At 52.4% G+C, this 21,347-nt stretch overlaps 1 protein-coding gene and 1 long non-coding RNA gene across 7 annotated transcripts; both read right to left on the reverse strand.

Annotated features, from left to right (window-relative positions):
• Positions 1-14: 14 nt before the first annotated feature.
• LOC125747160 (PDZ domain-containing protein 4-like) lies at positions 15-19,386 on the reverse strand. Of its 5 annotated transcripts, XM_049022019.1 has the most exons (9): positions 17,949-19,385; positions 17,731-17,794; positions 16,413-16,766; positions 5,435-5,706; positions 5,042-5,132; positions 4,715-4,813; positions 4,411-4,473; positions 4,005-4,106; positions 15-2,612 (listed from the first exon to the last, which is right to left on the reverse strand). In XM_049022019.1, the coding sequence occupies exons 3-9, from the start codon at positions 16,470-16,472 to the stop codon at positions 933-935; spliced, it is 2,367 nt and encodes a 788-aa protein (XP_048877976.1). In that variant the 5' UTR covers positions 16,473-16,766; positions 17,731-17,794; positions 17,949-19,385; the 3' UTR covers positions 15-932. The 5 variants fall into 5 exon arrangements, with proteins under 5 accessions (XP_048877976.1, XP_048877977.1, XP_048877975.1 ...); XM_049022020.1 differs by lacking the exon at positions 17,731-17,794; XM_049022018.1 differs by having other exon boundaries at positions 16,413-17,794.
• LOC125747162 (uncharacterized) lies at positions 8,201-8,751 on the reverse strand. 2 transcript variants are annotated; one of them, XR_007399230.1, is made up of 3 exons: positions 8,623-8,751; positions 8,562-8,591; positions 8,201-8,348 (listed from the first exon to the last, which is right to left on the reverse strand). It is a non-coding gene; the product is annotated as an uncharacterized LOC125747162 (long non-coding RNA). The 2 variants fall into 2 exon arrangements; XR_007399229.1 differs by having other exon boundaries at positions 8,201-8,409.
• Positions 19,387-21,347: the final 1,961 nt, after the last annotated feature.

The following is a 21,347-nucleotide window of genomic DNA, read 5'->3' on the forward strand; positions in this document are numbered from 1 at the left end:
TTAGCAACTGGACATTTTAATGGTCTATAAAAGTTTAATTTTAAAACATTTCCATGATCCAGAAACACAGACACCAAGCAAAAGCGATTCACAGGTTAACAAAATGTTCAAGTCAAAGAAATGATTTTGAAATTTTAAAAAGCACATTGTCACAAACAGGAATCCTACAGGGGTGTTAATAACACATCTGGTGTTTTACCAATCTAAGCGTTGATGCCATGCAGATCATTCACAGTAATTAAAAAGGAAACACTAATACAGCCTACTATCATTTCAGTGCCATTTGAAGTCTTGAGGGCGATACTTGGGAGAGGAAATGCAGCCATTGGAGGGAGTGAGTTGGTTAAGAATAGGCGCTTCTGCAAGGAAATGTCTGACCTGGCTTCTGAACTTCTACTGCTTCCATGAGCTCCAGTCAATGTGCTTTAAAAGTACTGGGGGTTGTTACTCCAGGTTGTGCCCGTCTGTGCTCTAGCCAGCCACACAGAGCTGTGCTCTCTGTGCAGTGAAATGTGCTTGACTACCACTGTGCTTCCAGTGCCTGACTGCACTGTGCATTTAGGAATGAAGTGCCGCAAGTAGAGCTGATGAGAACCTGGATCTGGCTGGACCAACTTGTGCAGTTTCCCCTTCCTCCTGTGTGTGATGCTGATCCTCATGCCTCCTGATGTATACACACATATACACTGTGACTCTCCACGGTATCTCAGGTCTACATGTCCATCAAACCCAAAGCCTCCCCCTTCCCACTTCAAGATGGGGGGGGGGGGGGGCGTGGTCGTGTATTAAAAGTCAGTCTCAGTCCTTCACCCTGACTCACAAATCCTTGTCTATGTGCAGGGCCTGTTTGCTGGGCCTTTCTGTAGAGGATTCATGGTGATAGTACTTGTGCCACAGACTAGTGTCCCCCCGCCTTCATCTGTCGGTCCTCCTCAGACAGTTGTGACTGACAGCAGTGGGTTGTACACCTTCTTCCCATCTGGGGACCGCGTGCCATGAGCCAGCAACTCCTGGATGGTGATCCAGTTGTCTAGGATCTTCCTGCTGCGCTTCTTCATGCTTCTCCTCTGGCTAAACTCCAGGATGCCACTGTCCTGCGGCGCCCCCTGCTGGCCGGGTCGGCCGTCGGCCTCACGCTCGCGCAGGCAGTCTAGTCGGCTCTGCATCATGAATTCACGGCGGCGCCGGTACTCGCGGGCACGCATCAGCTGCTGCTTGCGCTCCTCCTTGCTCCAGTAGCGGCCCATCTTCATCTCGCTGACGGCGTCGTCGTCCGTCGTGGTGCCGCTGCGCTCCTCACGGATCTTCATGGCCCGCGCCTTCAGCAGCCGATCCCTCACGGGCCGCTTAGCCACGTAGCGCGAGCCGTCGCTGCGCACCTTCACTTTCCACTCCATGCGCGGGGACCCCGGCGGTAAGACCATGGGTAGCGGGAGGGGGTGCAGTGGCGGAGCCAGGTCTGTGGGTGGGTCAGCCGAGTCCCTCCAGGGGCCCGTAGGCCTGCCTGCCACATCCCCTGCCCCGTGCTCTCTGGCCTCTTGTCTATCAGGGGTGCCTTGTAGCTGTCCGCATCCCAGAAAGCGGTTGGGCAGGCGCTGGCGGCGGCTGAAGTAGGGACTTCTGCCCGGGCCATGCCCATTGGCGGGGAGGCTCCCTCTGTCAGTGCTGTCCCGAGACAGGGATCGGAACTTGGGGACAGGACTCGCATATCCGTTAGCGCTGCTGGAGGCATGTGCCTGGCTGCCTTCTCTGTGCTGGCCAGGCGTTTGAGGTGGGGGGGTTTCAGGGGCACCAAGCTCGTCTATGGTGACGGGAAGGGGTCTGTCCCCGCCCTGAGGCGTGCTTCGGCAGCTGTCGCCGCCTGTGTTGTAGGCGCTGGTGCTCTCCTTGTCTGAGCGCTCCCGCTCCGGGAGCTCATTGATGTCTGACAGTTCGTGGTGTGCAGGGCCGTTGCCCGCAACGACGCAGGCCTCGTCCTCAGCTGGCCAGGCCCTCATGCAGCGCTCCCGCAGCTGCTGCATCTTCTGCGCACGCAGTACGTTGCGACACTTAAACTCGAGGTGCCGCAGCTCCTCCTCCAGCAGGGCTAGCTCCCGCTGCGGCAGGCTGTTGGCATGGCTGCCATAGACACGCCGGATCTCCAGCAGCTCGCGGTATCGCTCCCGCTCCTCATCCGTCAGGCCAGGCATGGGCATGTGCGCCCCTGCCAAGGCTCCACCTTCCAGCCCAGGCAGTGAGTCAGCACTGAGATGCAAGTCACGGCTGTATGGGGGTGGCAGCGTGCTGAACTTGCGCGCGCTGCCCGGTGTGTTTGAGGCGCTGGTCTGCTCGTCAGCCAGCAGGTCGTGCTCCGAGGACTCCTCGTTGCGAGTGCTCTCGTCCGTGCGGCCCACGCCACTGTCCAGCTCCTGGCTGTTGCTCAGGGCGGTGTGCCGCATAGAGGGACAGTCTCGTGGGAGGGGCCATCCCCGTCGCTCTGCTGCCACGGGACCCCGTCCCCCTGCTGAGGGGCTGCCCTTCCGCAGCCTGTGAGGGCTGGCCAGGTGGATGCTGGTGTCCAGGACCTGAGCCTGTACTGCTGTCTGCAGCTCCAGCTCCAACTCTCCATCATTCTGTTGGACAGAAGATGAAAAGGAAGCCAGTGATTGGTTAGGATTCAGAGAGCACTGCTTCTGCTGATTGGATCAAATAGATTCATCGAAGAGTAAAAGAAATACGGAATAGTGTTTCTGAAGCAGGTTGGTGGATTTTTAGTATGGGGGGTAGGTTTTTTTTATTTCAAGTGCTAGGCTGCAGATAATGGTGCGACTCTAATATTGAGTTCGCTTGCAACCACCAGAGGGCAACAGACTCCCAACGACACTGTGCTTGTTACTGGTCCACATGCTAAATCAGGAGTCTGGTTTCCCAGCAGCCATCTGGCTCGTGGGATGTGACCACTCTGCCAGGTCTCTCATATTCACCCTTCATCATCCATCCTGCTCGGCCCCCCCAGTACCGCTGTGGTGAGATGCGGAATATGGCGCGTGAGTCACAGATGTCAGTGACGTACGAATGCGACGTGTGCTCCCTGTGTCACACCTATGGCCCAGCTGACAGACTGCCACAGCATCTAATGACGTTTAAACAATCCCACATCGATCCTAACGGAGGCTGAATCTGCCCCACGGGCTTCGTTAGGGCCTGACTGATTGGGCTTTTAATTGGAATCGCTCTGTGCTCCCCGACAGCCTGAAGGCTCTCCATCTCTATTCAGTCATTCTTCCAAGCTCCTTTGGTTTTCACTGCTTATTTCTCTTTATTTTATTCTCCTGCCATTTTCTGCCCTGCTTGTCCATCCACTGGGAATGGGGAGACTGTTTCAGGTAGGCGGGGGAGATCACCAGTTCTCCAGTCTGCCACTAAGCGGCACTGTCTTAATGAGGCAGAGCAGTCCGTTGCGCTATTGGATAATATATTACCTTTTAATTACATCACAAGTGCAAGTATGCCCAGTTGGCACTTGGAGTAGCTACACAGGGCTACCATAGGAGGTGTGATTATCGACCCGTCACGCCATGTCACGTGGTCCCACCCCCTGGCCGTTACGGCAGTAAATGCGGCTGGTGGCGCATCAGACGGGGGGAGGTGGATACCATGTGTCTCCGTGGAAAAGTGACCTTGAGGGAACAAAGGAATTGTGCTCTCCATTTCCTTGCCTGCCCTGAGCGCCCCTGTCGGTCACCGACCCAGCGCATGGTACCTTCATCATGTCACCACTGGGAGGTCACCTGTCAGTCTGCCAGCTGTCACTGGCCTGCTAATGATGCTCTGTACAGTGCAGATGTAGACATCCCAAGGCCTGACCGCACCGTCCCTGCCGGGCAAGGGCTTACAAACCTGGCTGTGCTACCAGGCAGTGATATGAATGGCAGGTGAGGTGACTGAGTGGGGATGAGATGTCGCCCTTCTCTCTCTGGCTCAGTGGAGAGAATCCACAGACTGCCCCCCACAGTCGTCTTCACCTCTGTGTCGGGCCGGGCCAGAAGTAGTGAGATGTTGGTCCGGTCCTCTTGGGTCAGGATGGCCACAGCCTCCTCCTTGTTCTGTACGTCCATCCCATTGATCTGGGGGATGGGAGACAGAACGGCAATCATTACCCATGCCTGTCCTCCCCACAGCGCCCCCCACAGGTGACTGGTGTTTTCTGTCTTCTGGAACCTTAAACAGTTAAGCTGATTTTAAAGCTAAGTGTGGATAAATCACCAGCTTTATCTGCCCAGGTGTTGCCAGAGCACCCAGATTTCGATCCTCACCTCTCAGTATAAATTCCCCTGATGATAAGTTGGAAGCTGCACCCTGTTTGTCTGTCTGGAGTGTGTTGTCCCCCCCCCCCCCCCCCAGCCCAGCGGAAGCCCCTCTTCTCCATACCTGCAGTATTCTGTCTCCTTCTCGAATCCGCCCATCTTTAGCAGCAATGCTGTTGGGGTTGACCTGGGGAGAGGGTGTCAAAGAATTATACATTGGTTCATTGAGGTGGGGGGAGGGTGGGGGGCTCACAGCATAGAGTGAAAAGACAAAAAAAAGAAAACCCTGCTGAAAAATCACTGGCAAAGCAGCCAATGAGTGCAGTGCATCCTGGGAGTTGAAAATACAACCTGATCCCGGTACAAGGATGGCAGGGTGACACTCCTCACTTTATACTGTTAAAGCAGCAAGCAAGCTTTTATCAGACCTCCCCCACGTAGATCCCCAGGTCCTCCTCATCATCCGTGCGGTAACATACAGTCAGGCCCAGCTTGTCCTCCTGATGGGATTTGTAGAGCTCCACCTCCTGGCAGGGACAAAAAAAATATTTAAAATGATTATCTCAATCATTATCCCATTATCTCAATTTCTAGTTTTTTTATCATCTGTCAACTTTGAGGGTGTCTGAATAATTCTTGCATGCAGAATTGAAACATGATGAATGATTTATGTGTGAGGAAGGTCGAGGGTTCTGTCCTGAGAAGAGAAGCAATATGTGGTGGAGGCCCAGAAGACTGGGGGGAGGGATCCTCACCTCGTACTCCAGTTCGTCCTGTCTGTCGACCTCATGCTGGGAGATGTCGAAGTAGTCGTTGGCCTCATAGTACTCATGCTCTAGTGGGGGGCTGTGAAAAATGAAAGGGGGGGGTTGGAAGACACTGAGGGTGGAGACTGACAGGAAGATAGGGAAAGGCGGAGAAAGAAGGAGCGACGGAGATGCCAATAGGAAGAGAGAGGAGTGACAGACGCAGACAGAGAGAGGAGGAGCGATGGATGCACAGACAGGCAGAGGAGTGACGGAGACGCAAACAAACAGAAAGAGGAGAGTGACAGCGATGGAGACAGATAGGGAGGTGGACAGACAGAAGGCAGGTGGAGATGTAGACAGTGAGATCTGGGGAGAGGGGCAGTCTGCTCTGACACTCACAGTTCACACAGCTCGCTGGGCTCCAGGACCGGAGGCAGGGGCAGTGTCTGTAGGTGCCCCCCGCGGCCGAGGGGCAGCACATGCTGGAAGGTGATGTCCGTCTGGGTGCCGCTGTCCACACAGCTGGCCATTGGCACTGTCGGCACAGCAACATTCACCGCCAACCCATTCCTCCGGCGGGGGCCCTTTCGCGGGGCCAGCGGCACGCGAGCAGAGCGCAGGGCCTCTGCGGTCAGCTCCTGTGGCAGGCAGGATGCATCCTTCCTGTGCACCTGGCCAAGGATGACAGGTGAAATACATGGTATGAGGGTTACAGCACCAGACAGGATGATGGACGACAATAGGAGAGAAGAGTAAGTCCAGATCTAACCAAGTGCTCAGGCTGCTGGGGGGAGGTGGGAGCACTTTGAGATTGGCCAGAGTGTGAACTGTTCGGACACACCTCAATATGGGGGGCACGCCCTACTTCACATTTATACACCCCCAACTTCACATTTATGCAGCCCTAACTTCACATTTATTCACATCCTCAACTTATGCATGAGGGTAAGAACACTGCGGCTGCTTCATACCATCCCGCTCCGTGGGAAACAATTGGAATTATCCGGCATTAATCCGCCGGTCCGTGGCCCGTGGCCAAGGCTACGAAATGGGTGGGCTTGCGAACTGCTGCTAATCCGAGCTCCCAAAACAAGATGGCATTAATATTCATAGGCAACGCAAGAGTGTGGGGTTAGCTTCCCTCGTCTGCTGCTCCATCCGCTAAAGACTACCACCTGCCTTCCCCGAGCCAGCCCGGCCGGAACGCCGAATGAACAGCCCGGCACCATGGCGACGGTGCAGCCCAAACGTTAAACCTTAAGGTGAAGGAGGCTTCCTGGTCCACCGGAGTGTGAAACCTCATCAGACTGCCTCCACAACACCGCTGTGGTTTGAATGAGGTCCAGGAAAACAGGCGGGTGGCAACCCCACATCAACCCCCCAGGCCTGCCTCTAAGGACGAGCGCTTAGCTTCCCCAGGTACAAAGCCCCCCCACACACTTTCTGAGCCGACGGGAACATGTCAGAGGGAGGGAGTCCCAGTTCCAAGGTGTTTAGGGCCAACCTTGCTTCCCAGTAGCAGGAGAGAATTTCCACTGCCCCCCCCTTCACTTGGAGAAATTATAAATATGACTAAAGTCAAATGTGTCTAAAGTCAGTTCCTGTGGTGCAGTGATTTATTTATGTAACCGCTTTCTTCCTAAATGTCAGAGCTGGCCATTTGATGTTTGTTCTGAGCCACCAGCTCCCCCAGCCCCTTTGTTGAGGCACAGCCATCTCCAGAGGCAGCCTCTCTGCAGCCGCTGGGTCTCCGGAATGCTGTGCATGTCGGTTCTGTTCGCACGCCGGTACGGAGAGTATAAACCGCCCAAGCTCACTCACAACCCCGGTTGCGGCTTCCTGTCAACACGCTTCCAGCCTGTACCTCACTATCCAGCTAACTATCGGCTGTGTCAGTGTTTTCCCCTTCTAATTAACCGGAGATGGGGCTTGTGTTTATGACATAAATAAAAGGCTGACTAATAAAGGCCAGCCTACCGGATAAATATTGTGTCAGCCCAAATACTCGCCTCGAGTTCTGTCGACTACAGGAAGATGCCTTTCTGAAGGCGGTGAAGGCATGTCCGTTTGAAGGTGCTGGGGGGTGCAGGGAGTCAGGCCGTGCTTTGCTATTCCCATCACACCTTCAGTGAGCGAGGCGACACAGCAGGTGGTCTGGGGGCGGGGGTGTCCGGAGAGGGGGAATCAAGGCGGGGACGTGACAGCGATAATGAAGGGGAGACCCAGAGGAGACGAGGCACTGACGCCCCCCAGGACGGCCCTGATGAAGTGCCTCTCTACAGTGATGTCAGCTATGATTTCAGTTCATTTCAGCTACTCCTCAGATCTCACTTTGACAAAACAGTGGAACGAATGAGCAAAAAAGCATGAACATGAGCAACTCGGAGGGTCGACCTCATTTGCGACGCGTTAAACATGCGCTTTGCTGCAGTGTCGTTTCCATATTTACCTGTCCGTTGGTCTCAGGTTTAGCTAGGATGCAGAAACGTGAGTGGCGTGTTTGACTGGGAGCAGCGGAACTTACAGTAGCTGGGTTTATGAAGCCCCATGTCAGCGGCCCACACCCTCCTCACAGAGAGAGAACCGTGCCCATCATGCGATGCCCACTGCAGCCACAAGCAGCAAATTACAACTCGACATGGAAAACGAAAGGGGATTGTATTCCTGGTTTCATTGTTACATTCTACCTTCATTTTTTTTTTCATTTCAAACAATCCTGGTTGCACAGCAAATTGCGCTGTGTATTTCTGCGGCTGGAGTTAAGGGATTGATGAAGCCCTCAGGTCATTTTCATGTTTTCTCCATGTTAATTATTTCATGGTAACACTGAAGCTGCCGTCTGCAGCTTGTTTATGCAGACAGCAGTGTGGGGGCGGGGCCAAGACAACCTGGCGCAGCACCTCATGAATATTCAATGACTGAGCTCTGATTGGCAGACAGGGCCTCAGCCCCACCTTCCCCATAATTGGCTAATTATTTACATCATGTGCTGATAATAAAGCACATGACGCCCATCTCCACCCCCCACCCCTCTATACCTTTCTCTGTTTATATCCCCACCCTGTCTACACCTTCCTGTTCTCATCCCCATCCCTTTATACCTTCCTGTTCACATCCCCACCATTCACACCTTCCTGTTAACATCTCCACTCCTTTACACCTTCCTGTTTACATCCCCACCCTGTCTGCACCTTCATGTTCACATCCCCACTCCTTTACACCTTCTTGTTCACATCTCCAACCTGTCTACACCTTCCTGTTCACATCCCCACTCCTTTACACCTTCCTGTTCACATCTCCAACCTGTCTGCACCTTTCTGTTCACATCCCCACTCCTTTACACCTTCCTGTTCACATCTCCAACCTGTCTGCACCTTCCTGTTCACATCCCCACCCCTTTATACCTTCCTGTTTACATCCCCACCCCTTCACACCTTCCTGTTTACATCCCCACCCTGTCTGCACCTTCATGTTCACATCCCCACTCCTTTACACCTTCTTGTTCACATCTCCAACCTGTCTACACCTTCCTGTTCACATCCCCACTCCTTTACACCTTCCTGTTCACATCTCCAACCTGTCTGCACCTTCCTGTTCACATCCCTAATCTGTCTACACCTTCCTGTTCACATCCCCACTCCTTTATACCTTCCTGTTCACATCTCCAACCTGTCTACACCTTCCTGTTCACATCTCCACTCCTTTACACATTTTTGTTTACATCCCCACCCTCTCCACGCCCTGCCCCTCTGTCCTTCTCTGTTTACATTCCCACCCTCTCCACGCCCTGCCCCTCTGTCTTTCGCTGTTTACACCCCCGCCCACACTAACCTTCACATTTCATTTAATTGCTTTTCCACCCGCTTCTCCCACGACATCAGCAGAGATTAAAATTTAAAGTCCAAATGCACATCGACTTGCTTTGTGCCAAAGCGCTGTAAACTCCCTGCCCTGGGAAAATTACCCCCAGACTCAGGCACCACACCTGCGTCTCCTTGCTTTCATACCCTCCCTCATTTGGTGCATTCATTTCCTACCGGGGAAAACAGGCACCATCTATCATTCCTGCTCCCCACCTGTTTCCTGCTTTCCACCCTCCTCTCCTGTTGACCGCTGTTTACGTTATTCCTTCTCTCCTCATGTGTTCTCTCCTGTTTCCATTCCCATTGTTCTTCGTTGTCCCCCAGCACAAAGCTGAAACGGCTGTAAGAGCCAGTCCCTCCAGACAGGCCCAACCCTGCCTCTGCCCTGCCATCTACTTAACCCATAGACATGCACAGGTGGACAAAGAGACACATGGCAACGGGCAGCAGGTCGTCACGACGACATCTGGGTGTGCGCTGTAAATGGAGACAGGCAGGCAGGGTCCATGTGGATGGCGACAGCGCAGCGTGTGGACGAGCGCCGAATAGAGAGAGCAGACGTGTGCCACGTGAACCCGAGAGGAAAGCCATGCTTCTGCGGGGGAGGGGGTAGACCTTACAAAGAGAGATACATCCTCCTTTCAGGTAAATGACTGTGATGCACGTCTAAGTTACTCAGGGAAATCTGAGAGCCATGTTCAGGTAATTAGAATGCAGAGGAAGCTGCCTGTATGCGTCTATCACATCAGTGAGTCACCAGGCTTGCGGGTCTGTTTATGTGGCTGGAAATACACACCTGCTTACACGCATGTGCGTCTCCACACCTATACATAGAATCTGTGCGTGTCTGTCTCAGTGCAAAAGAGCACATTAGTGTCCTTAATGACTTCAGTTGCCATGGCAATGGTATCCCACTGAGACACGTTGTACACTGCCCAGAGAGGGAGTGAGAGAGAGAGAGAGAGAGAGAGAGAGAGAGAGAGCGAGCAAAGGCCGGTAGACAGATGGAGAGGTAGATCTGGAGGCAGAAGGAGGATGGCAGTGTACCTCGTTTGTGCTCACTGAGCCGCTCCGATTCCGTTGTGCCAGATGAGTGTTTAAACACACGTGCCACTGCGTGGGCCCGTGCACTCAGCCCTCCTTCTTACGTGTCATTGTACAGTAAGCAAACTCCTAATTGTTGAGAGGAAGACTCCCTTCATTATCCTTAATTATGCAGAGAAAATGATGCATTTTAGTGACCCAAAGCCCGCAAGCATGCGGCTTAAACTCACACAGGTCAGGTTTTGAGTGTATAACAGATTCGTATGATATGAAAGATCGGACACAGGGCCTGTCCAAGCATTTTTTTAATTGACTGGTATCAGCGATCACAGCCCGATCCAAACCTTGGTCTATTTAATTAATCGCGTCCGCCCCATTTACGTCAGTTGCGCAGATTGTAAGCTTCCCTCACACGCTGCAGTAAGCCTGAGGCACAGGGCTTGAAACTACAAAATATCATGATGTCAGTCATGTGGAAATTCTTTCAATTGGTAACTGAGTAGCCCAACATTTGTTTAATATAAATAGTATACTATAAATAGTAGCTGCATGAAATGCATAAACCGTTATGGTTGATTAAAGATTAACAAGCATGGAATCAATACATAAGTAACATTTTGTTTCTGGTTCATTGATACATTAAGTAAGCGCATACTACCTTATTTGTGCCCCCTCAAATATAAGGGTTACCAAATTTTGATTGGATCATAGGTACCAAATAAGTAGACCAGGATTAACAACCTATGTGACTTAGGTTGACTCACACATATGTCCAAATGAAAAGAAAAGTGAAAGGTGCCTGGTGTGTGCATTACACCATAAATACGCGTCGTGGGAAAGTACTGCGCTATGACAGTGCAACCCTCCCAGGCCCAAACACGTGTCCCTAAAAGCCAATGCAATTATCCATCCTATTCCTGCATACATCCATTTCGATGTACGACCTGTCTCTCGGAACGGAACCCAGACATAAGTCGAGGTCAGTCTGTAATCAGTTTCAGTTGCCTGGCTGAGATTTTCAGCACTGAGATGTTTTGCAAAGCAGTATTAAATCACACATATGACTCCCACGTGCCAAAGGAGGCTGGTTAGCAAGACGCTTCAGGTGCAGCTCAGAGACTTAAGGATGATGCTGAACACCTTGAGGACTAAATCAGCTCCGCGATACGCCGGACTGCCTTGCTCATGACCCTGTGGAGGCTCCACGGCCCAGCGGACAGGAGTAGTGATTTCCGCACAGCAGGGCTGTGAGGTCGCACCTCTTCATACGTGGCTATGGCCCCCGCGGATGCCCCCGCTCGCCTGAAAGACATGCTGCGGCCTGGGCAGATGGCCGACACAGATACATGCATCCCGGCAGCCTGGCCGCAGGGGGCACAGTCAAGCCCCCCCCCCGCCATTTAAGTTTACACGCCTGAATGTCCCCGTTTACGCGTCCAGATCCCCTAAGCATACAGCTCGCGCTGAGATTCCGCAGCGCCGACGGCAGATACGATGAATCAATTCCAACGTACACGTGCGTTCCTGTTCTCAACCTACCGGAACGATCCGGAGCCTTGCACTGACACTCAAATCAGGGATCTGACAAGGCTGCCAAACTTTACTTCCAGGACAAATGCGAATGGTGCCCCCACACCCAGAAAACTCCATGTTCGTATGCCACCGGTTTCTTCAGCATCCCTCCCTTCTGCCGGTCTGCTCACTGCTGCCCTCTGAAGGGCAGAAATCAATTACCCCTGACATCCAAGGGCAAATGCAGATAAACACGTTCCCACCCCCTCCCTTTGCCTGGTTCTCTCCATCCATTTTCTCGCCTCTCTTTTATACCATCTCCAGCATTTAAGTGGGGGTGGGGGGGGGGGGGGTGCAGTCTTCCCGGCTGGCTTGTTGGAGCGCAAACTGTCAGTCGTCACATCACATCTCAGACAAGAAGCTGCTGCACACCGGTCCAGCAGGACACAAAATGGAGGCCCAGGCTGTGCTTTCAGGCAGAACCAAGGCACACTGCAGGTCCCTGAGGAGACCCTCCTCTTGTTTTCTGAAAGCACTACAATCCACACTCCAAAACAGACCAAATATCCTTCATTTTTTTTTGCCTGGCCCACGTACACACAGATAATAGGGAACCAGAGAGTAAGAGAATCACATTCTGGCTGAACTGGAATTTGTCTTTAATATATTTTTCTAAAATATTATAAATATATGTTTACATGTAATGCAATCCTGCCATTCATAGACTCACTGGGTCCTGTTTTCATAATCTCTCCTGCTGAACCTGTAACCGTGGCAACCAAACATGGTTTTTGTCCTAATCTTTTACATTAATACACCTGAGTTAAATCTTAAATCCTGTTGTGTGTAGCAATACAAAATTATATAAATAACAGATCATTTGAACGACTGAAATTTTTACAGTTCGTCCACTGCTATATACTTACACATGTGTGTGGATGCATTTTCCTGCTAATACATAACTGCTTGTAAAAGCTGACACAGCGGTTTTCGTTGTGTTGGGGGCACTTACTGTATGTCTCATTGATTATGATTAATAAGTGCTCACTTGTGTGCACGTTTTGATTCACGCCAATGGTTGTTGCGGATCCAGCCGACCATGCGCATTTCCATTTAAGCCCATTATGCTGGTTCTGCACAGCTGAAAGGGTGAATGAACTCGGCAGAGGCACAGTGACAGGGGACAGAGTTACCAGGGTGCCCCTGCGACCCCATGAACTCTCAGAATGATCTTATTCATTCCACCATGGTCGCCCTGTGGTCAGACCCTGCTGACTGACAGTGCCATCTCAACAGAGCAGTTCGCCAAGAGAGCATTACAGCTGGCATACCCAGGGATGGCAGAGAGTGGAATCACACAGGGAGACCAGCCTGGGAGTTTGGCAGGGCAGCCTCATGAGCCAGCCAAGGCAAGAAGGAAGAAGGAAAGGGAAACTGGAAGGGAGGAGGACTGGAGGAAGGAATGAAAAGCAGAAGGGAAGTGGATAGGAGGAAGGAAAGAGAACAGAAGGGAGGGGGACATGAGGAAGGAAAGAGAACAGAAGGGAGAGGGACATGAGGAAGGAAAGAGAACAGAAGGGAGGGGGACATGAGGAAGGAAAAAGAACAGGAAGGGAGAGGGACAGGAGGAAGGAAAGAGAACAGGAAGGGAGGAGGACTGGAGGAAGGAAAGAGAACAGAAGGGAGAGGGACAGGAGGAAGGAAAGAGAACAGGAAGGGAGAGGGACAGGGGGAAGGAATGAGAACAGAAGGGAGGGGGACATGAGGAAGGAAAGAGAACAGAAGGGAGGGGGACATGAGGAAGGAAAAAGAACAGGAAGGGAGAGGGACAGGAGGAAGGAAAGAGAACAGAAGGGAGGGGGACATGAGGAAGGAAAGAGAACAGGAAGGGAGGGGGACATGAGGAAGGAAAGAGAACAGAAGGGAGGGGGACATGAGGAAGGAAAGAGAACAGGAAGGGAGAGGGACAGGAGGAAGGAAAGAGAACAGAAGGGAGGGGGACATGAGGAAGGAAAGAGAACAGGAAGGGAGGGGGACATGAGGAAGGAAAGAGAACAGAAGGGAGGGGGACATGAGGAAGGAAAGAGAACAGGAAGGGAGGGGGACAGGAGGAAGGAAAGAGAACAGAAGGGAGGGGGACATGAGGAAGGAAAGAGAACAGGAAGGGAGAGGGACAGGAGGAAGGAAAGAGAACAGAAGGGAGGGGGACATGAGGAAGGAAAGAGAACAGAAGGGAGGGGGACAGGAGGAAGGAAAGAGAACAGAAGGGAGGGGGACATGAGGAAGGAAAGAGAACAGGAAGGGAGGGGGACATGAGGAAGGAAAGAGAACAGAAGGGAGGGGGACATGAGGAAGGAAAGAGAACAGGATGGGAGGGGGACATGAGGAAGGAAAGAGAACAGAAGGGAGGGGGACATGAGGAAGGAAAGAGAACAGAAGGGAGGGGGACAGGGGGAAAGAAAGAGAACAGAAAGGGAGGGGGACATGAGGAAGGAAAGAGAACAGAAGGGAGGGGGACATGAGGAAGGAAAGAGAACAGAAGGGAGGGGGACATGAGGAAGGAAAGAGAACAGGAAGGGAGAGGGACAGGAGGAAGGAAAGAGAACAGGAAGGGAGGGGGACATGAGGAAGGAAAGAGAACAGAAGGGAGGGGGACATGAGGAAGGAAAGAGAACAGAAGGGAGAGGGACAGGGGGAAAGAAAGAGAACAGAAAGGGAGGGGGACATGAGGAAGGAAAGAGAACAGAAGGGAGGGGGACATGAGGAAGGAAAGAGAACAGAAGGGAGGGGGACATGAGGAAGGAAAGAGAACAGGAAGGGAGAGGGACAGGAGGAAGGAAAGAGAACAGAAAGGGAGGGGGACATGAGGAAGGAAAGAGAACAGAAGGGAGGGGGACATGAGGAAGGAAAGAGAACAGAAGGGAGAGGGACAGGGGGAAAGAAAGAGAACAGAAAGGGAGGGGGACATGAGGAAGGAAAGAGAACAGAAGGGAGGGGGACATGAGGAAGGAAAGAGAACAGAAGGGAGGGGGACATGAGGAAGGAAAGAGAACAGGAAGGGAGAGGGACAGGAGGAAGGAAAGAGAACAGAAGGGAGGGGGACATGAGGAAGGAAAGAGAACAGGAAGGGAGAGGGACAGGAGGAAGGAAAGAGAACAGAAGGGAGGGGGACATGAGGAAGGAAAGAGAACAGGAAGGGAGAGGGACAGGAGGAAGGAAAGAGAACAGAAGGGAGGGGGACATGAGGAAGGAAAGAGAACAGAAGGGAGGGGGACAGGAGGAAGGAAAGAGAACAGGAAGGGAGGAGGACAGGAGGAAGGAAAGAGAACAGGAAGGGAGGGGGACATGAGGAAGGAAAGAGAACAGGAAGGGAGGAGGACAGGAGGAAGGAAAGAGAACAGAAGGGAGGGGGACATGAGGAAGGAAAGAGAACAGGAAGGGAGGAGGACAGGAGGAAGGAAAGAGAACAGAAGGGAGGGGGACATGAGGAAGGAAAGAGAACAGGAAGGGAGGGGGACAGGAGGAAGGAAAGAGAACAGAAGGGAGGGGGACATGAGGAAGGAAAGAGAACAGGAAGGGAGAGGGACAGGAGGAAGGAAAGAGAACAGAAGGGAGGGGGACAGGAGGAAGGAAAGATAACAGAAGGGAGGGGGACATGAGGAAGGAAAGAGAACAGGAAGGGAGGAGGACAGGAGGAAGGAAAGAGAACAGGAAGGGAGGGGGACAGGAGGAAGGAAAGAGAACAGGAAGGGAGGGGGACATGAGGAAGGAAAGAGAACAGGAAGGGAGGAGGACAGGAGGAAGGAAAGAGAACAGAAGGGAGGGGGACATGAGGAAGGAAAGAGAACAGGAAGGGAGGAGGACAGGAGGAAGGAAAGAGAACAGGAAGGGAGGGGGACATGAGGAAGGAAAGAGAACAGGAAGGGAGGGGGACAGGAGGAAGGAAAGATAACAGAAGGGAGGGGGACATGAGGAAGGAAAGAGAACAGGAAGGGAGGAGGACAGGAGGAAGGAAAGAGAACAGGAAGGGAGGGGGACATGAGGAAGGAAAGAGAACAGGAAGGGAGGAGGACAGGAGGAAGGAAAGAGAACAGAAGGGAGGGGGACATGAGGAAGGAAAGAGAACAGGAAGGGAGGAGGACAGGAGGAAGGAAAGAGAACAGGAAGGGAGGGGGACATGAGGAAGGAAAGAGAACAGGAAGGGAGGAGGACAGGAGGAAGGAAAGAGAACAGAAGGGAGGGGGACATGAGGAAGGAAAGAGAACAGAAGGGAGGGGGACAGGAGGAAGGAAAGAGAACAGAAGGGAGGGAGACATGAGGAAGGAAAGATAACAGAAGGGAGGGGGACAGGAGGAAGGAAAGATAACAGGAAGGGAGAGGGACAGGAGGAAGGAAAGAGAACAGGAAGGGAGGAGGACAGGAGGAAGGAAAGAGAACAGAAGGGAGGGGGACAGGGGGAAGGAAAGAGAACAGGAAGGGAGGGGGACATGAGGAAGGAAAGAGAACAGAAGGGAGGAGGACAGGAGGAAGGAAAGATAACAGGAAGGGAGAGGGACAGGGGGAAGGAATGAGAACAGGAAGGGAGGAGGACTGGAGGAAGGAAAGAGAACAGAAGGGAGGGGGACATGAGGAAGGAAAGAGAACAGAAGGGAGGAGGACAGGAGGAAGGAAAGATAACAGGAAGGGAGAGGGACAGGGGGAAGGAATGAGAACAGGAAGGGAGGAGGACTGGAGGAAGGAAAGAGAACAGAAGGGAGGGAGACAGGAGGAAGGAAAGAGAACAGAAGGGAGGGAGACAGGAGGAAGGAAAGAGAACAGAAGGGAGGAGGACAGGAGGAAGGGAAGAGAACAGAAGGGAGGGAGACAGGAGGAAGGAAAGAGAACAGAAGGGAGGGGGACAGGAGGAAGGAAAGAGAACAGAAGGGAGAGGGACAGGAGGACAGAAAGGTCTATCTCACCTGGAACGTGACTCTGCATTGCTCCTCCGGTCTCTGAACCACACACATGTTGCACCCCATGGTGTCCCGCACTGTTGTCTCTCAGCAGAGATGTGGAGGGACCCAGGGTAGCCACAAGTGCTCAGGTGACAGGGCTAAACAGCCATACAGCTCACAGCCTCAGTCTGTAGCTCTCTCCTTCTTCCCTAGCAGGTGGTCAGAGTCCAGCAGCAATCCCAGCAACCAGGAAGGAACCTCAGCACTTCCTCTGCAGACATCTTCGGAAAATGATGCCGAACCACATTGCCAGCTTTTATCCTTCTGTCCCGTTTCTTGGGCCAAAGTTCTTATATTAATCTGCACTTTCCTTATGAGCTGGGGGTCACAGAAGATTATTCTTTTACGAGTAAATTTAATTAAAAAGGCAATACATTCATGCAATCTGAAAGATAAAGGAGAGTTCACACTCAGCGTAATGGTATGTTCACTAAGGGTGGCTCACTTTTCGTTAATGAAAAAGTCTCAATGTGCTGGAGAAAGACAGGAAGCTGGACCTGGAGTAGAAATGGGCAACAGTGGAAGGCGACATGTCCACAAACACACCAAAGTGCGCGTACATAAGGACGTCCACCTCCAGCAGTCTGAGCTTTCCCTTCGTGTAGATGGATACGTTCTGTCCTCCCTGTCCTGCGCCTACTTTATATTCCCAATCCTAATTCCTCAGATGAACCTGTTTTGTTTCTTCGGCTTGGCCACGCCCTCACCGCTTCCAGCACGTTCTGTAACACTTGGCTCCGCGAGTCCCTTCAGCACCTTATATTTCAGCTCCGACCATTCAGCTTTAAATTCTCCCATAATCCTCAGCAGGCTTCCCACAGACTCCGTTTAAACAGTGAGCCTGAACCCCATGTGGCTTTGAAGGGGTTAAGAAAAGTTTCTTCAGAAGCCGATCCTCCTGGGTCCCGGTGTGATTTCAGTCCCTCGACTGCTGTACTCTTCCTGTGTATCAAAGCCACTACTTCTGCATTTACATGACTCTGTAGCCCAGTGCTCTTCTGACGGTGGGTAGACCGTATGTAGACCTAACGAGGAATCTGTGCTCCACCTCGACAGTCCTGAATGAGACACGCTCCCACAAGGGCCACGTCTGTGGCGGAGCACGTGTCTCCTCTGTACCGCCACACTTAGACGGACGGGAAGATTCGGCGACACCAGCCCCAGGCGGCACCACCTGGCGGAGTCCCAAACAGATTCAGAGGGAGGATAACTGATTCTCAGCCTCCTTCCGCTGCTTATTTAATGTCAAAACTGCCAACAATAAGCAGGATGAGCTTCTCACCTGTGGTCCTCCTTCTCTAATTTAATACAAGCCTGGTGAGAAGGTACCAAAGCTGCTGCTTCACCTGCTGAAGTAAAAAAAAATTGACTAGAATTCAATATCAGATTCAGCAGGCTGCCCCTCCAAGCTCATGCAGGGGGGGGCATTAGACTGTGGGCTTGCAGCCAGCAGGGACACCCAGAGAAAAATGCAGAAATGAGCGTTATTTAATTACTCACGAGGGCAGGCGTTATGAGCACTTTCATCTTCTTGCAGAGACTGCAGTTTTGCCTGCGCCGTGCCCCGTCCGAGTCTCACAGGTGCCATCCCGTCGCTCCCATAGGCATGCTCCTGTATCGCCCTCGTTAAGCGGTAACATCATTCCCGCACGGCATCTCATCTGCTCCGAGCCGCAGCACCATCGCCGGCTGTCTTCTCAGAAATTAAACGCCTGTAAGATAATTGCCTTCCTTTCACCATGTTCTTGTCGGCTCAGTCTGCAGCCAGAGAGTTTAAATGAAGCCGGTGAACATGCTCTTTCAGCTCAGAGCACACAGGCAGAATCACAACAATCCCCGTTTAAAGCTGCCTGTGATTTTTCCGCTCTGCGGGAGTCCGGAGGTGCGTGGTAATGCCGCGCGGCACGGAAGGCTCAACGCAGAGCAATTTAACAGGTGCCAGACCGCGGGCACAATTCCGTGTGGTTGCGTGGCACACAGGCGCTTCTCTAGACGACTTCCACTCCTTCATGAGGACACACCGCCCTGTGCTTGAGGCTCCCGCTTACACTGAAGGCGGAGAGCGATGCGGGAGGGGGGAAAAGGCACACCACGGCTCAGAGGCAGCCTCCCAGGGGTCAAACATCCTTCATTCCTCACGCTCGCAGAACGCAGAGGGATCAAGAAGTCAGTGATCATCCAGGACCGACGAGGGAGGCTCCATCCGCGTCTGCTCTGTCCCCCCTCTCCGGGCGCACATCTGTCTTCCTGAGGCTGCTAATTAATCCCGTTCAGCAAGACTGTCAGAAGAGGCAAGCCAGTGCAGCACTGTACACTGCAGCAGCAGCATACGGCATCAAATCAGCCTGGGAAGAAGCAAGTTTTCAAAGAAAAGAATCCGGAAGATTCGATGATTAAAATATCAGCTGAGGATCATCAGGCACAGGAAAGCAGAGAAAAAGCAGAATAGAATGATAAAAAGGCAGCGGTCTCCCCTGGAACGCGGTCTGTGAGATCCAACGGCTGGAAAATGCCCAGGCAGCTGCTGTGAGAAGACAGCAAACCACGCTGCATGGAGCAGGTCCTATGTTCTTGGAAGAGCAACAGAAACCAGCATTTCCCAGCCTCAACTCCCTCCCCCCTCCCTTTGCCGCTTGCTCTCTCTCCAGCTCCCCCTCTTCTGGTGGGGTGGGGTCATTTTTTTGCCATCACCTCCTTTGGCTCCTCCTCCCTCCCTCTGCTATTCCTCCTTCCACTCCTGCTCTCTCTCTCTCTTCCCCCATTTTCCCCTGTCTGTGTTTCTGTTGCTGCCTGAGAGCCGACATGCACAATAACTCCAGCACACAGGCATCCGTCTGACAGCACCAGACGCTACAGGGAGGAGAATGAGGTGCGGTCCCAGCCAGAGGCTATTCCGGAGCATGTAGGCACAGTGACGGCGAGAACATAGGCTCCAAGCATCCCCAATCTTCTAATCACCCTGCAAGCTCGCAGTCTGAAGACAAAGGGTGTGCAAATGCAATGCCTCTGCCATGCTTACAGGTTTACAGTCAACAGGAGGAACCGTCACAATGGGCAACTGGTCAGGGCCAAAAAGTGCACAAGCACCCATGACATGTCCAGGACTATAATTCTGGTTGCTCATAATCCTAGGAGAAGACTGATATATATAAACAGATGAAGGCAGGAGGTGTCCATGGGAAGAACATGTGTCCATGTCAGGCTACCAGGTGTGAGACACTGCATTATGCAACAGATTTATTTTTTAAAGTTAATTTATATATGTGGACATCTTAAAATAATTGTCATAGAAAAACTCATATTAAAATTATAATGAGCTAGAGATGAATAACTCTGTTGACAGAAATCTGGAAAAAGAGCCAGAGAAGAGATGGATGTGTGTGACCACTCAGCAGCATGTCTGCCTCCCGGCTCCAAACAGCCAGCCTGACGCCCTCCTTCGTGAACGGGAATGGAAGAACAAGGGAGAAGCCAAGTACATCTCACAGATAAGCACTGAGATGCGCAGGGTTAGGGTTAGGGTTAGGGTTAGGGTTAGCCGTGAGAGCCGGCCTGTTTGGCCACGGCCATTCCTGACGCCTCTGTCAGCTCTGCCTGTGCCTTTCATAGCCACACCATCCTCCCATCAGTGTCTGAATGCTATTACGTGACTTTTACTGCTTTAAATTTTCCATTTTTTCAACATGGCCCCTCCTTCACTTTCCATGTTTTCACGGTTTAACAAAAAGCATGACCCCCCCCCCCCCCCACGCCCCCAGCTCACAGACGTCGTTAAAAACCAGTGGGGCAAAAGCGCACCCTCTTGGCCACTCTGTGGTTCAGACATCAAGCGAGGCTTTGAGCTCCTCGGCACATCGACACAGCCCATTAAAACACTCCCAGAGATCCCAGAGATGCTCTTTGATCCTGTCCCAGTGGCACCAGAAGGCCCAGCTTAGGCCGTCTACTGCTCTTCCTGCATGCGTAGCCCTTTCACTAAAACATTCCATTTTGCCGCCGTACCTCAGAATCCGCAGGATCTGACGAGGTCTCCATTCCTCAGGCGAGAAATGGAAACCAACCAGATACCTACATCTAGTTTACAAACTCAGGTTAAGTGGGCAGTATTAAATTTCACCTTATGAAAGGTGTGCTGGACATAGACAGATTTCATTCCCTGGTTCCTTCTCACATTAAACAAATAGACCATTTTCAGCTCCTGAAACAGCACTTTGAGATGTAAAGCACAGAAAGACAGGCTCTGGGGAAGTGTGGCCACTACTGATGCTGGCAGTGCCCGTGCTGCATTAACGGCCAATCCGTCAGCGGTATGCTGCAGCGCTCACGCATGTCAGCACTGCAGACTCACATTAGTCAAAGTGCCACGATGCGGTATCGCATTTAACCTGTTAGCTGCTGGCGCTAACCACGCTGACGCATACCAACCCAGTCTCCTAGGCAGGCAGCTGCGCAATCAAAGTGTCTATTCAGTGGCAGGATACGCACTTCAGCATAGTGAGCTTGGTGTGTGATGTTCATACCATACACATTCAGGGGTCTCTGAGGCTCGCGTCCAGCCGTGTATAGCCAGAAGCTCGTGTGCATTTAGAGCAGTGTTTCCCAATCCGGTCCTCGGGGACCTACAGCCGATCCATATTTTTGCTCCCTCCAAGCTACCTCTCCACATTTTTACTCGGAGCGGGGAGGGAGCAAAAACGTGGACTGTCCGCGGGTCTCCAAGGACCGGATTGGGAAACACTGATATAGAGACTCTGCACTGTTCGACGATGTGGGACAGCAGGGCATCCTGCCAGGTGCTGGAGGCCCTCAGGCCCTCCTGTCTCTCTCAGGCCCTCCTCTCTCTCTTTCTCTCTCTCTCTCTCTCTCTGACTGTGGACCAGACACAGCCAGCGCACTCAG

This window comes from Brienomyrus brachyistius, chromosome 8 (genome assembly GCF_023856365.1).
Source record: "Brienomyrus brachyistius isolate T26 chromosome 8, BBRACH_0.4, whole genome shotgun sequence".
In the NCBI taxonomy this organism is placed as follows: domain Eukaryota; kingdom Metazoa; phylum Chordata; class Actinopteri; order Osteoglossiformes; family Mormyridae; genus Brienomyrus; species Brienomyrus brachyistius.